At 45.6% G+C, this 14,891-nt stretch overlaps 1 protein-coding gene across 1 annotated transcript in view; it reads right to left on the minus strand.

The window, feature by feature from the left end:
• The window catches only part of Ppef2 (protein phosphatase with EF-hand domain 2), a 32,468-nt gene that overhangs the window by 14,098 nt on the left and 3,479 nt on the right, over window positions 1-14,891 (minus strand). Inside the window, exons 2-10 of the mRNA XM_021163683.1 lie at window positions 11,525-11,652; window positions 8,893-9,020; window positions 8,707-8,764; window positions 7,444-7,619; window positions 6,903-7,017; window positions 5,920-5,966; window positions 4,591-4,757; window positions 3,796-3,832; window positions 3,571-3,720 (exon numbers count right to left, since the gene is read on the minus strand). Coding sequence (XP_021019342.1) covers window positions 3,571-3,720; window positions 3,796-3,832; window positions 4,591-4,757; window positions 5,920-5,966; window positions 6,903-7,017; window positions 7,444-7,619; window positions 8,707-8,764; window positions 8,893-9,020; window positions 11,525-11,579 — 933 coding nt within the window. The 5' untranslated portion in view covers window positions 11,580-11,652. The remainder of the gene's footprint in view (window positions 1-3,570; window positions 3,721-3,795; window positions 3,833-4,590; window positions 4,758-5,919; window positions 5,967-6,902; window positions 7,018-7,443; window positions 7,620-8,706; window positions 8,765-8,892; window positions 9,021-11,524; window positions 11,653-14,891) is intronic.

Raw genomic sequence — 14,891 nt, forward strand, 5'->3', positions numbered from 1 at the left:
GAACTCACTCTGTAGACCAGGCTGGCCTCGAACTCAGAAATCCGCCTGCCTCTGCCTCCCAAGTGCTGGGATTAAAGGCGTGCACCACCACTGCCGGGCTCTAACTTTGATTCTTAAAGAGACTCCGGATGCTGGTGTATTGAGCCTTTCTGGGGAGGTGCCACGGTGCACAATTTCTGTAAGTCAACCTACTTTCTCACCGGCTCCTAGTGCGAGAGAGAGCTTCATCATTTACAGACAGCCAAGGAATCTGAGGCACAGCGATACCAAGACTCCTCCAGCACTGGATCCAGTTAGTCTGACTGGAGCCCCATCTCTTTCTTTGCACTCTTCCCTAGGGCTCCCCAGGTTATCCAAACTGCCGTGCCAGTGCCACCACAGAGCTTTGCTCATTTAGGACGTTAGCTCATCCTAAGCCATGAAAAGAAATCGTTCCTTCTGCTCTTTTCAAAGTTCCCCACCCCCACTCCTTCTATGTTTTCACAACTACACACGGGTCTCCCGATGAGATAATTGGCTCTCCTGTAGCGTGCTGTCTCTACCTCCAGATGGAAACACTTCTGAACAGAAGGTTTGAGCTCAAAGTTTGTGAAACATCGAGCTTAAAAAAAATCAAGTGCCAGGCAACACGCAGATTTAACAAGGGAAGCACCACGAACTGGTTTTAGGTGTTAGGACCCTATACTCTCAAGATTATAAGTAGGGGTGGGGGCAGAAGATGCAGAAAGGAGAAGAGGGCCAACTACTTACTTTAAAAATTAAGTGTGAGCTGGCTGTCAGTGGCACATCCTTTAATCCTAGCACTGGGGAGGCAGAGGCAGGTGTGGGTCTCTGATTTTGAGGCTAGCCTGAACTACAGAGTAAGTTCCGGGCAAGTCGACACAGAGAAACCCTGTTTCAGGAACAAAACAAAACAAAACAAAACAGAAAAATGTGGAGGCTGAATCGACAGCAGCTAGGAATGAACAGTCTTGCTGTTCTTGTAGAGGCCCAGAGTTCAGTTTGCAGCACGCCCATCAGGCAGCTCACAACCGCCGGTAATTCCAGTTCCAGGGGATCCAATGTCTTATGGCCTGCACAGGCACCCACACCCCATAAAGTCTGCTAAACATCAACGGCCCCTAAGTACAGATGCAAATACTGTAAGGAAACCTGTGACTTTAAGGCTGAAGCTGGGCATGGTGGTGCGCACTTGTAATCCCAGCACTTCAGAGGCACAGTGGTGAAGATCACAAGTTCAAGGTCAGCCTTGACTATACAGTGAGTTCTAGACCATCCCTACATTTTATATATATATATATATATATATATATATATATATATATATATAAACAAATAACACATGTGACAGGCTGAGATGTCCAGAAGCAGAGAGTGAGCCAGGGAATGAACAGAGCTCTCGCCAGCATCTGCCAAAAACCTTACCCTTTCCCTCTTTAGAACATTGAGTTTGGGTATACAGGGATGTGTAACTTGTCCCTGGCCACCGAATCATATGAAGCCACACCCTACCCTGATTGGCAGGACCTGAGTACAAAAATCTTGGACTCTGAGGCAAGGTAAATCCTGAATGAGTCCCATATATACAGCCCTGTGCCGTGAACTTGGTTCTGTGTGTTGTGGAAGAGTGCGCACACAGAAGCCAACATTGTAAGCTAGCTAAATTGGGGTGGCCACCCTAACACACCCCCCTCCCTTAGTAATGGGCATGCACCCTGGGATACCTGGGATAGAGACTGCATTTGCAAACTTTCCTTTCAGGTAAGTATAGCCATTTGAATAAATTCTTGTCAAGTAGGTAGGAAGAGAAACATTGAGTGCCACCCGCTGTCCATAAAAGAAAAGAGCGTAACTTTCTCCTGTCCTTTTTAATTGGCTAAAATGTGGCCACGCCTGGAACTCGAGCAGCCATCTTGGATCATAAGCATGGCGGCAGAGAATTCCCAGTTCTTAAGATGTTGCTATAGAGATCCATTCACTCAAGGAAGGCGTAGGCATTAAACACAGTCATCTGAATCTCATGTCACCTCAAATGTGAGCATGGTTTCATAAGCCATGTGTGACACATTTGACATATTTACATTTAATCTCCACAATGCCAATAATAGAGTTTATTCATATCCCCATTGTACAAGTGAACTCTAAGGTCATACTAAGTTAGGTTGTCCAAGGTCACAAACTCTAAGCAACGGAACCAGGATTTTTATCCCTTTCCGTCTCACTTCTCAGGCCAGGCTTTGTCAACCCAGAAAACACTTTCCAACATGAATATGTCTGTGACAAACACTATCACCCCCCCCCCCCAGAGCTGTCTTCCAATTCTTTCTCACAGGTTGGCCAACCATATACACCCCATTGCCAGCCTCCCTTCAAACATACTCGCAGTCTGATGAGGTGGGTGAAAGTGGACACTTGGTGAGTTCTGGATTGTTTGAAAGGAGCAAGAACACTTGCCTTCCTCTTTCTTCCTAGTGTGCAGAACCTGGGCACAGCAGCTCCTTTTCTTGGCAATACAGATCCAGGCTTGGAGGGGACAGCCTAGGTGATTCCCTAGACAATGTCACAACACTAAGTTGCCATGTCATCTGATAACTGACAACTGCAAGCCTCAAAGCCAGTCCTTATTCTAAAACCACGTGCTGTTGTGTATGTTCATAGCCATTGAAGTCACTCAGAGCTGGGGCTGCTTGGCTTACAGTAATAAGTTCCGTGATGTTGAAGCTTCAGGAAAGAGCCAAAACCTCTTCGATTTAGCAGAGGTGGCCACAAGGGGCAGTTGGAAAGGGGATGCATGGGCTACCATGAAAAGTCAAGAGTCTAATATAAAAAGAATGCGAAGCCTTGGTTTTCCAGGTCTCTATTTCTAAAGTCGAATGGACAGTAGAAAGTTACTGTTCATCACCTATACTCCATTCCCTGTCTCTCCATCCCTCTGCCAGCACGCAGCACTGTTATAGACACCTGAAGGACAGACACAGTCTCTGGGTCCTTTTCATATCTCCTTAGTATCAACTTTGCATGTGGCAAGAGAGCACCCTCCCTTGTGATGCTGAACACACATGGGTTGAACTTAGATAAAGATGATTCGATGCGAATCATTTGGGAAGTAGGGGCTCTTTGGGAAATGGTGCTAAAGGGCAGTGATTGGAATTATCTAGATTGGGGCTGTAGAGATGGCTCAGCAGTTAAGAACACTGACTGCTCTTACAAAGGTCCTGAGTTCAAATCGCAGCAACCACATAGTCGCTCACAACCACTGGTAATGAGATCTGACACCCTCTTCTGGAGTGTCTGAAGACAGCCACAGTGTACTTACATATACATTAGTAAATCCTTTAATGTATATCTAGGTCAAGGATGGCAAAAACACAGCACTAGCTCCACCCTCCTCTTGTGTGTCCATGGCAGACATTGCTAGTGGATTACAGCACACTTGCTCCCTGAGGCCAGCTGGGAATCCTCAATCCTTTCCCCACATTCTCACCAGTCAGCATGCATAGTGACTTCTATTTCACATGGTCAGTGAAACTAGACAGAAGGTGAGATTTGTATTAGCTCATGAATCAGTACCTTGTGCCTGTCTAGTTTTGCCAGAAGTTCCAGGTCTGTCTTGTCTGAGACTCCACCATGAAGAACAAGGACTTTCTCATCAACCAGAGTGGCCAACGGAAGCCAGCAGAAGACATCTTGAAGTGTCCTTAGGATTTTCTTCCCATGTATCTAAAAAACGACAACCTATTCAGCTTCACTGAACTGTCTGAAGGGAGGGAGTGCCAGGCTTTGGAAGGAGCTCACCTTGTATTTATGCATCACTTCCTTGGTGAAGCCATATCTGGACACAGAGGCAAAGCACACATGAAGATGCATTTAGTGACAGATGTCGTGGAGCGGTCACATTTCATAAAAATGCTTATTCTAGTTTTGTGCCCTTAGAATATGTAGAAAGAGATAGAAAGGACCATCAAAAAGTTTACAATTTCTTTCTTGGGTAGAGAAATGATGAGACATTCAAATTCTATTCTTTCTCTTTATCTAGAATTGCTACTTTCTCTTTGTGGATCTTTATTGTTTACAAGCTAAAAATATTGATAAGTAAAAATGGAATGTTCTTATCACAATAGTAAAATAACATGGAATTTAAAAATCTTTAAAAATATTATATACCGTGTATTCTTTCAGAAATTAGAAAACTTATGTTTTGACTTGTACTTGAACCCAGGCCCTTGTGCATTCTAGACAAGTACTCCACCACTGAACAACTCTAGCCCTAGGAAAACTCTGTTTAAAAGACATCTAAAGGACTGGTGAGATGGCTCAGTGGGTAAGAGCACCTGACTGCTCTTCTGAAGGTTCGGAGTTCAAATCCCAGCAACCACATGGTGGCTCACAACCATCTGTAACAAGATCTGACTACCTCTTCTGGAGTGTCTGAAGACAGCTACAGTGTACTTACATATAATAAATAAATAAATCTTTAAAAAATAAAAAAAAATTTAAAATGTGAAAAAAAAAAGGCTTTAAAAAAAAAAGACATCTAAAGCAAGGAACACTAGAGGAAGCACCCAACATCCCGCGAGTCTGGGCTTGTACCGTAGGTTCACTAGATGGTCCTCATGGTTTCCTCTGTTAAGATGGAACTCCTTGGGGTATACCAACATGAAGGCAAAGAGAACCATCAGGACCTCTACAGAGTCCTTGCCTCGATCCACAAAGTCACCGTTGAACACGTATGCTCTCTCTGGTGATGGTAGACCGTTCTTCCGATCGATGATGAGTTCAAAAGAGGCAGTGGGGGAGGGGAGAGAACATCAGGTTAAAGGCATCAGACATCTGACTGCTAAGTCGAGAGCCACAGTTCCTCTACACTGAAATATCGGCAAAAGGGGAAATGTTTTCTGTTGTCTTACGTTTCCTTTCCAGAGACGCTGAGGTTAGGAGATGCTCAGCAAGTCTGGCATTTGATGTAGAGACACAACCATGCGGTGTGACCAAAGGATGCCGGGCTTGTGATATGGAAGCCGCTTTTAAGTTCCAGGTTCATAATGACAATAACAATAATAGTCGTGTGACTGCCATGAACTCATGGGAATTAAATAAGGTAATACCAGGCTGAGCCTGATAGCACACATCTTTAAACCCAGCACTTGGAAGATGGAGGTAGGAAGGATCAGGAGTTCAAAGCCAGTCTGGCTACATAGTGAGTTAGAAGGAGGCCATTCTTGTCTACATAAGACCTTATTTCAAAAAACATTTTAAAACGGAGAATACATATGCATACACACACACATATGAATGATTTGGGAATATATCATACACACAAAGTAATACTGTACTAATAAAATATTGTGTACACACTTGTTATGTGTTCTACTTATAGGTAAAATGGATATAAACAAAGTTTGGATGCCTCCATAATAATCTTCTTTATTTGGAAAAAATAGAAAATCAATTGCTAAATAATGGTTCCTGCTGCTTATCAAGCTGACATTTAGATTTGCCTAAAATTTACAAAAATAAACCGGACTAGAAAGCAAGGCTGACTCTAGACCAGGTGTTACTGTGGAGATACACATATAGAAACCCAAGCAATCGGGCGTGGAGAGACGGCTCAGCAGTTAAAAGCACTGACTGCTCTCTTGCAGACAACACAGGTTTGATTCCCAACACCCACGTGGAGGCTCATCACCATCTGTAACTCTAGCTCTAAGGGGTCCATGCCTCTTCTGACTTCCATGCACTGTGTACATGTGGTGTACAAAAATACATGCAGGAAAACAAAACAAAATATAAGATAAAATTACGTCTTTTTTGTAAGTCTAAGCAACAGTTAGGTATTTGTGCAATCGAGGGTATATCTTATATCTGAACTTTTAAATTAAGCCTCAGAGCAGGAAAGTAACTTAAATTGGATGTTCTTACCTTATAAAATATAAATATTAAATCATCCAACTGGCCATGTAGATCTCCTAACAGAGAAAAGGATGTTAGTTCATACTGACCCATAGTTTAACAAGAAAAACAGTGTCTGGAAGAATGGGACAAGGCTAGAAAGCAACAGTTGCTGATTTAGGGAGAATCACTTTGATCTCCTACCTCATTGCAGATGTAGTTAGTACTGAAAAGCAGAAAACACTGTTTTTGTTTTGTTTTGTTTTGTTTTGTTTTGTTTTGTTTTGTTTATGATTATCACAGTTAATTAGCTACTCTGTTACTGCTGCAAAGACCGGGCAATATAATACAGGGCAGTAATGGGAAGAGAGCTGGGGAGTTCACCCCACCTAAGTTAGAAGTTGTCACTCGTGGACCAGTGTTGGGAGACTGTTCAAGAGACGTTACAAAATCTAACAAGAAATCCCCTCTTCGGGCATTGAAAGGATGATTTTTAAGTTTCAGGTGTTTACAGGGTAAGCAAGGCACATCCGCTGGGCCAGTTCCCACCTGCTCCTCATGTGCTCCTCCCTCAGCTGGGGAGTGGGCTTCTGTCCACACGGATGCTACTGAGCAAACGCAGAAGGCTGGCCACTATGATTCTCTACATGACAGGCATGTGTGTGGATGGAGATAAACACTCTGTAAGCCTTGAAATTTGCTGAAGTACCAAGAAATAAAATGTCAAAAGGCTGGGGTTTCTTTGTTTTTTTTGTGTGTTGTTGTTTTTGTTGTTGTTATTGACTGTTGTGTTGATTCCGTTCTCAGTACAGAATGTGTGAATTTGCAGTCACTATGAACTGCTTCTCTGAACCATGTCTCCTTTAAGTAAATGTGTGACGAATATGGAAACAGTCTGCTGAAAGGGAGCTGATGAGACCTGCTAATCGCCAGCCCCCCTGGCTCAGTTCCTGGCTCCTTTCTATGGCAGGGTTTGTATCTGCCCAGGGAAGGCAGCTCCAGCCAGCACTTACCACACACTGTGACCTCCTCGCTGTAGCAGGTGGAGACTCGGTTGATGTTGGGCAGCTGGGCCAGGTGTTTTCTGGTCTCATACAAAAGATTCAAGACATATCGAGCATGGAGCTGCTACCAGGAGGAAGGGGTGGGATGCCATAAAAAAACACGGATGACCTCACTTTTGCTGGCAAACCTCCAGCCACCCCAGGCCCCAGAAGGAACCCAGTAAACTATAGATCCTCTTCGCGCAACTCTGCTTTCTTCCCTCCTCTTTGAGGTACACCTCCTCTTTCCTGTCGAATCTATAGAATTTTTCTTTGCCCTTAGGAAGTGCATAACTGCAGTAGTAGCAATGTATGAACTGATGGTGTGGACCAAGCCTGCCATTATCAAGAAACAGCTACCTGTAGGCTGAACGAACAAAACCACAAAGGTTACGCTCTTAGAAGCTGGCTGCTGGGATCACAGGAGCCTGGCTAGATTTCCAGGCTGGTTTGGCCCGCCTTTACTCATAAATACAAGTAGGTAGGGACCCAGGTCCCCACTTAAGCTTACTTGTCGCAGCCTGAAAGCTTCCACCAGGGCAGTGGCATGGTCAGGAAGAAGGGGGAAGGAGAGGCGTGGCCCCGTGTAGCTGTCTGGCACCTCTATGGATTCAAAATCTCCGCCCTCCTCTGTCTCCACATCCTGGGCGAATCTCTCCTCGGTGAACATGCGGTTCAGGAAATCTCCTAATTCAGACACAGAGGGCGAAGGCAGGCCAGCTTAGGAACCAACCTTGAAGGACCGTCAATGCTGTGGGACCCTGCCAGTCCGGCACTGGCTTCAGCCCAGGATAGGGCAGAGAAACTGAAGTCAGGTGATTGGGGGGTGCAGGAGGAAGGTTATGTTTCTGTGCTTGTACAATCATTAGTTGGTCTACATTTACTTTTTAAAAAATCACCGGAAACGGGAGATGGAGAAATAATGTCTCTGCTGTTAGGAGTGCTGGCTGCTCTTCCAGAAGACCCGAGTCAGATTCCTAGCACCCACATCTGGCATCTCACAGTGACCTCTAACTCCAGCCCCTGGGGACCTGACACCCTCTTCTGGCCTCCTCAGACACCGGCATTCACAAGGGCACACACACACACACACACACACACACACACACACACACACACTTTTACACATGATTTAAAATAACTATTCTTTTAAAAATCAAAAGATCGGTCAGAGGACGTCCCGACAGGCAGAGTTGAGCAGGGCAAAGCCAATGAGGAAAGGATTCTAGGCCGTTCACCTTGCTCAGTGGGTACAGCAGAGGCTCGCACCATTTCCAGCGTGGCAGCCTTCTCCAGCTGCCAGGCTCAAAAGGTCTAGGCCAAGGGTTTCCCTCCCGGACCGCGGAGGATCATGGGTAGCAGAACCAGAAAGGCTGCGGAGTCAACCACCCTTGTATCTATCACACAGATGCCTTCGACCAGGAACTGGTATCTGGAGGTTCATTCTTTATTATTTCACAGGCCCCCCTGAGCTAGCCTTCGATCCTCCCGTTTTCCGCATCTCTCTCCACCTCCTCCATTTCTCTCCACTCCTTTCTTCCTCCAGAAAGGAGTGTTTCTTAGTAAACCAACTCCTTGAGCCTAAACGCTTATCTCCAGGGATGTTTGTTTATAGGAGAGCCCAGGCTAAAAGTTAACTCGGCCATTCATTTGCCAACCTTCCTACACAATCCCAAGCTCTAGGCAGAGTCCCAGTTACACTCCCGTGGTGACCCTACCACACGGACACTACGGTATTAAGCCAGGACGGCATAGCATGGCGACTCCTACTCACTCTCATGGTGGCTGCTGGGAGTGAAATGGTCCACAAGGTAGCTGAAGAATTCATGGAGCTGTGGAAGAACCAGACGAGGCTAGCTTTAAAAAACAAAGGAAAGAGAATCCGGGAGTGGTCCCATCAGCTGCACCTTCCCACACCAGGACTGCTGTCCTCCCGCTTCCTGTGGCTACCGCCACATACCTTGACCTGATCTTGCTGTCCAGCATACTCTATAGACTGGAAGATGTTCCAGGTACATCGTCTCCTCATCTCGAGGCGGGCCACGTAGCGCCGGTACCATCTCTGGATCAGGGCCGCTGCCTTGAAGGCTGTAACACAGATGAGAATGCGAACCTGTGAGCTGGGACTCCCAAGATGGGGCTGGAAGCACGAGAGGTAGGTGTGTGTGTGTCTGTGTGTGTGTGTGTGTGTGTGTGTATGCACGTGCGCGTCTGTGCGTGCTGTATGTGATATTTCTACAATGTGACAGTGAGATGAATTTCAAGAGATTGGGTTCCTCTGAATTGTCCTGCCAAACTGTGGCATCAACGAATGAGCTTACACCTTAGCATCTTCATCTGGACAAGGAATTAGACTCAGTGGAGAACAGGTACTCTCTTTATGCCACACAACAAGTGATGAGTGTTTCCTACAACCCAGCCTTGTATATGTCACTGTCCTGGCTAGGTTTTTTGTTTGTTTGTTCGTTTTTAGGATTATTTATTTATTTTATGTATATGAGTATAGTGTAGCTGTCTTCAGACATACCAGAAGAGTGCGTCAGATCCCATTACAGATAGTTGTGAGCCACCATGTAGTTGCTGGAAATTGAACTCAGGACCTCTGGAAGAGCAGTCAGTGCTCTTAACCTCTGAGCCATCTCTCCAGCCCATCCTGGCTAGTTTTATGTCAACTCGACACAAGCTAGAGTCATCAGAGAAAAAGGAGCCTCAATGGAGAAAATGCCTCTGTTAAGATCTAGCTGTAGGCAAGTCTGAAGGAGGTTTTCTTAGTTAGTAATTGACGGGAAGTGAGCCCATTGTAGGTGGGGCCATCCCTGAGCCAGCCATGTAAGCAATAAGCTGTGTTCCTCCATGGCCTCTGCATCTGCATCGGCTCCTGCCTCCAGGTTCCTGCCCTGCTGAGTTCCTGTCTTGACTTCCTTTGATGATGAACTGTGATGTGGAAGCACAAGCTGAATAACCCCCCTGCCACCTTCCCAACTCGGGTTTCTTTGACCATGGTGTTTTCATCACACACAAGAGGAACCCTAATGTCGACAACGTTCTCATTTTAAGAATTACACTGAGGGCTGTGGTGGCACACGTTTTTAATCCCAGTACTTGGAAGGCAAAGGCAATCAGATCTCTGTGAGTTCGAGGACAGCCTAGTCTACGTAGTGAGTTCCAGGGCCACATAATGAGACCCTATCAATAATTAATAATAATAATAATAATAATACATTTGTTCTGTAAGGGACTTGGTTACATCTATGCAAAAGTAACTAATAGAGATGATGTTAGTAGCTCTAAAAATTAATTTCGTTCTACTCTTCAATTCTTTTTTTCACAGAAGCCAGGAGAGTGTTCTGAAGAGATAAAAATACTGTTTTAGAATTCCTTATTCTGAATTCTTTCATCCTTCATGCCTGTGGAATGAAGTTTAGAATCCTACAGGAGATTACTGGATGTAGCGGTCCGAGACTACAGTACCAGCACCTGAGAGGCAGAGGTAAGAGAGTTGCGGCAGGTTTGGTTCATAGCAAGCTGCTGGCGCCAGAGATCCACAGCGAGTCTCTGTTTAAAAGACTCCACACAAGGGGCTGGAGAGACTGAGCGGTTGTTAAGAGCACTAGTTGCTCGAACAGAGGTTGCTGAGTTCAATTCTCAGCAACCACATAGTGACTCATACCCATCTATACTGGGATCCGACGCCCTCTTCTGGCATACGTGCATACATGCAGATAGAGTACTCATAGGCATTAAATAAATAAATAAATCCCAAACGAACAAAATCCTGTAAGGTTTGGCTTCTGCCAACCTCCAAAGCTCCACTCCTTCGATTCTCCACCTTGTTCTCTTCAGACCTATGAGTCCCATTCCCTTTGAGGGTCAAAAGTCCTAGGGCTGCGGCTGGAGAGATGGCTCAGCGGTTAAGAGCACTGACTGCTCTTCTGAAGGTTCTGAGTTCAAATGCCAGCAACCTCATGGTGGCTCACAACCATCTGTAATGAGATCTGATGCCCTCTTCTGGTGCATCTGAAGACAGCTACAGTGTACTTACATATAACAATAAATAAATCTAAAAAAAAAAAAAACAAAACAAAAAAAAAACGTCCTAGGGCCATCAGAAAACACAGATATTTATATTACAATTCACAACAGCAGCAAAATTATAGCTATGAAGTAGCAACGGAATACTGTTATGGTTGTGGGTGGCCACACGCTGAGGAACGGCATTAAAGGGTCGCAACAGAGGTTGAGAACCGCTGGTCTACCCCACTCGGCTCCACGAGTGGGCGTTAGTTCTTCCTCCCGCTGACACTGGCACGGTGGACCCTTTACACAGAATTTTTCGCTTCCCTCTTTATCCAACATCATTTTTATCCTCTTGTGTGCAGACTGGATAAAGAGACAACAGCGACTGCTGGGAATAATTTATCAACTCAGATGGTCTACTGAGCACTGTGGTAGTCACTGCCAAGGAGCAACCCAGTTCTAAGAGGCGGCTTGAGAGCAACTGAGCGGCTTTCTACTTCCATCCTAAGAGGTCCCGCCCTACGCAGCAAGGGCTTTGGGTACCAATGCTAGCGCTGAAGCAGAAAAGCACATACCTTTCTCAGCGTTCTGAAACGCAAAGTGGTGCTGGGTGGATGAGCTGCTTCCCATGGCTGAGGGACAGAGCTCCTGCAGGACATGGACGGCAGCGGCGGATCCCAATCCGAGGGAACGGAGAGGTTTGCTGACAAGAGGAAGGGGTGTTGTCAGCGGGAGGTTCACACACAGCATCAGTTCAGGTGCAGCAACTGTCTGTGAGCCCCCACGGGATCACCCCGCTCCTCTCTGTTTATTCCCTGAGAATTCCCTCCCATGCTGTCCTGTCTCCCTCCGAGCGGTTGCTCTTTTCGCCTGTGTGGACTAGAAACACACCTATAGTTTTTGTGGCTTCAAAGCTGCTTTTCATAATCTCTGCCATGCTTAAGCTGCTACCAAACTACTGCTCTGCTTCCTGTTTTTCAGGAGAGCAGATGACATGTTCTCTTCTTAGATACTATTTGTTTTATGGTGCTGGGATTAAACTTGGGGTCTGGGATGTATTAGACAAATGCTCTACTGTTGGACCACATCCACAGGCCCTTTTTATACTTTGCTTGGAGACAGGATTGCTAACCTCAAACTCACTGTGTAACTGAGGATAGCTTTGAACCTCTGACCATCCTGTCTCTGCTATCTGAGTGCTGATGGCAGACAGGCTTGCACCGTTGATGTCTGGTTACGTGGTCAAACTCAGGGCCTTAGGCATGCTACTCTGGCACTCTACCAACTGAGCTACATCCTAAACCTCTTTTCATGATCATTTTCAAAACGCTAACTATCCCAGGCTGGCCTCAAACTTGTGACCTTCTTGTGTCAGTCTCTGAAATAGCTGGGATTACAGGTCGGTGCCACCCATACCTGACTTCTTAGATGCTCCCAGAAATACAATTTTCATCCTTGTTATTGATCAAAACATTTCATGCTAATGTCTCCAATAACTTCACCTTTTCAGTCAGTACCTTGCCAGAACGGCGAAGCCGTCTGGTTTTGCAGGTCCCACCTGAATTACAGTTCTGCCCTGGGGTCTCAGATGCTGGCCAGTTGTGTTTGCTCCCGCCTCTCTAGGTTCTCTTGAAGTTGTTTCTCCCTATCTTTGAAATGCCAGTGTGTGCATGTGTGTGTACAAGTGTGTGTGTGCATGCATTCTTCATGCTTGTATGCATGTGTGCATGCATGCATGAATGCATGTATATGTGTGTGTGTGTGTGTGAGAGAGAGAGAGAGAGAGAGAGAGAGAGAAAGAAAGAAAGCACGCATGCACTCATGTATGTATGAATGTATGTATGTATGTATGTATGTATGTATGTATGTATGTATCTGTATTCTAGTCCTAAATCTCTCCTCTTCGATTTGGTGGTTTAAAAAAAAAAGATTTATTTATTTATATGAGTACACTGTAGCTGTCTTCAGACACACCAGAAGAGGTCCATGTGGTTGCTGGGATTTGAACTCAGTACATTTGGAAGAGCAGTCAGTGCTCTTAACCACTGAGCCATCTCTCCAGCCCAAATTTATTTATTTATTTTTATATAGGAATACACTGTAGCTGTCCTCAGACACACCAGAAGAGGACATTGGATGGCATTACAGATGGTTGTGAGTCATCACGTGGTTGCTGGGAATTGAACTCAGGACCTCTGGAAGAGCAGTCAGTGCTCTTAACCACTGAGCCATCTCTCCAGCCCAAATTTATTTATTTATTTTTATATAGGAATACACTGTAGCTGTCCTCAGACACACCAGAAGAGGACATTGGATGGCATTACAGATGGTTGTGAGTCATCACGTGGTTGCTGGGAATTGAACTCGGGACCTCTGGAAGAACAGTCAGTGCTCTTAACCTCTGAGCCATCTCTCCATCTTAGTGGTTTAATCAGCTCTTACATGCTCAACTATTACCTCCCAGCTCTCAGAGCTATACCTATTTTCTAGATTATCACTAAACTCCAGTCTATACACCTGGCTGTGTGCTAAGCAGCTACACTGGGGTGTTTGGTGTATAGAGTGGAGTTTTGTGATACTGTAGTATACACGTGTAGATTTGAGAGGTGGGAAGTGATAGCTGAGCATGTTAAGAGCTGATTAAATCAACCCGGTAGTGGAGGCGCACGCCTTTAATCCCAGCATTCAGGAGGCAGAGGCAAGTGGATTTCTGAGTTCGAGGCCAGCCTGGTCTACAAAGTAAGTTCCAGGACAGCCAGGGGAACACAGAGAAACCCTGTCTCGGAAAAAAAAAAAAAAAAAAAAAAAAGCTGATTAAATCACAGAGGGAAAGAGGAGTGAAAGGAAACCATTTTTGGTGTGTGTGTGTGTGTGTGTGTGTGTGTGTTGCTAAGGATTGGACCCAGGGTCCTATACCTACAAACACATGATGTGCCCCAAATGGAGTAGCCATCCTTGGGCAAAGCCCCAACCTTGCACCATTGTCTGGTATTTTATCTCTCTGCCATCACACTGTGGGCTCCTTCAGAGCTAGGCTGTATAAAAATTCATCCCCAGGGTTTAGCACAAATGCTTGGCCCATAGCAGGGATTCAGTACAGACTAAGTGAATAAGCTTGAACCATGCATTATTATACAGCCTAGAGGACTCCAGCTCTGTCTCCAGGAAACACTGTGGGGTTGTCTAGCTTTCCCCTGTGTTTATTTATTGAGCGCAGCACTGTGCCACATACGGGCACTTTCCCACAAGTACCCACTGCCCACTGAGCACACTTCCTGGTCCTCTATTCTTTCCTTCCCCGACTTCCCTCTAAATTGGTCCCCTTTGTCCCTCTGGGAGGTTTAACTTTTCTTTACAAGGCCATGTACCGTGTCACTGAACCATGAACCAACAGCACAGATACTGGTCGCCGACGCTCCGGGATTATAATTGATTAAATTCTTGCTCTAGCAGCTTATTACCTATGAATAAGTAAACCCCAAAGGGTGGTGGGAGAAGATGATCTTAAATAATTTACCCTATTAAAAAACCCAATAGAGATCAATAAACAACACTGCTCCAGAATGAGAAGTAATAACTCTCACGGGTCAATAAACAGGGTTGAAAGCAATGCTGTCTTCCATCAGGTGGCACATCTTATTGTAACTAATTGTGTCACCGTGGAGAAAGGGGATGTGTGTCTACACAGCACATGGAAGGGATGAGGGGGTCCCAGCTGTCACTAGACCTACAAAGGGACAGACATGTATCCCTACTTGGGGCTCCCTGGCCTCTCCTGTGTTGTGCATACGTTACGGTAACTCCACTACAGGGGTGTCATCAGTGAGTGAGGTTTGCAAAGGCTTACCACTGTCGTGAAAAGCACAGACTAAGCTGGGCAGTGGTCGTGCGAGGCAGAGGCAGGCAGATTTCTGAGTTTGAAGCCAGCCTGGTCTACAGAGT

Source organism: Mus caroli, chromosome 5, assembly GCF_900094665.2.
Source record: "Mus caroli chromosome 5, CAROLI_EIJ_v1.1, whole genome shotgun sequence".
Taxonomy (NCBI): Eukaryota; Metazoa; Chordata; class Mammalia; order Rodentia; family Muridae; genus Mus; species Mus caroli.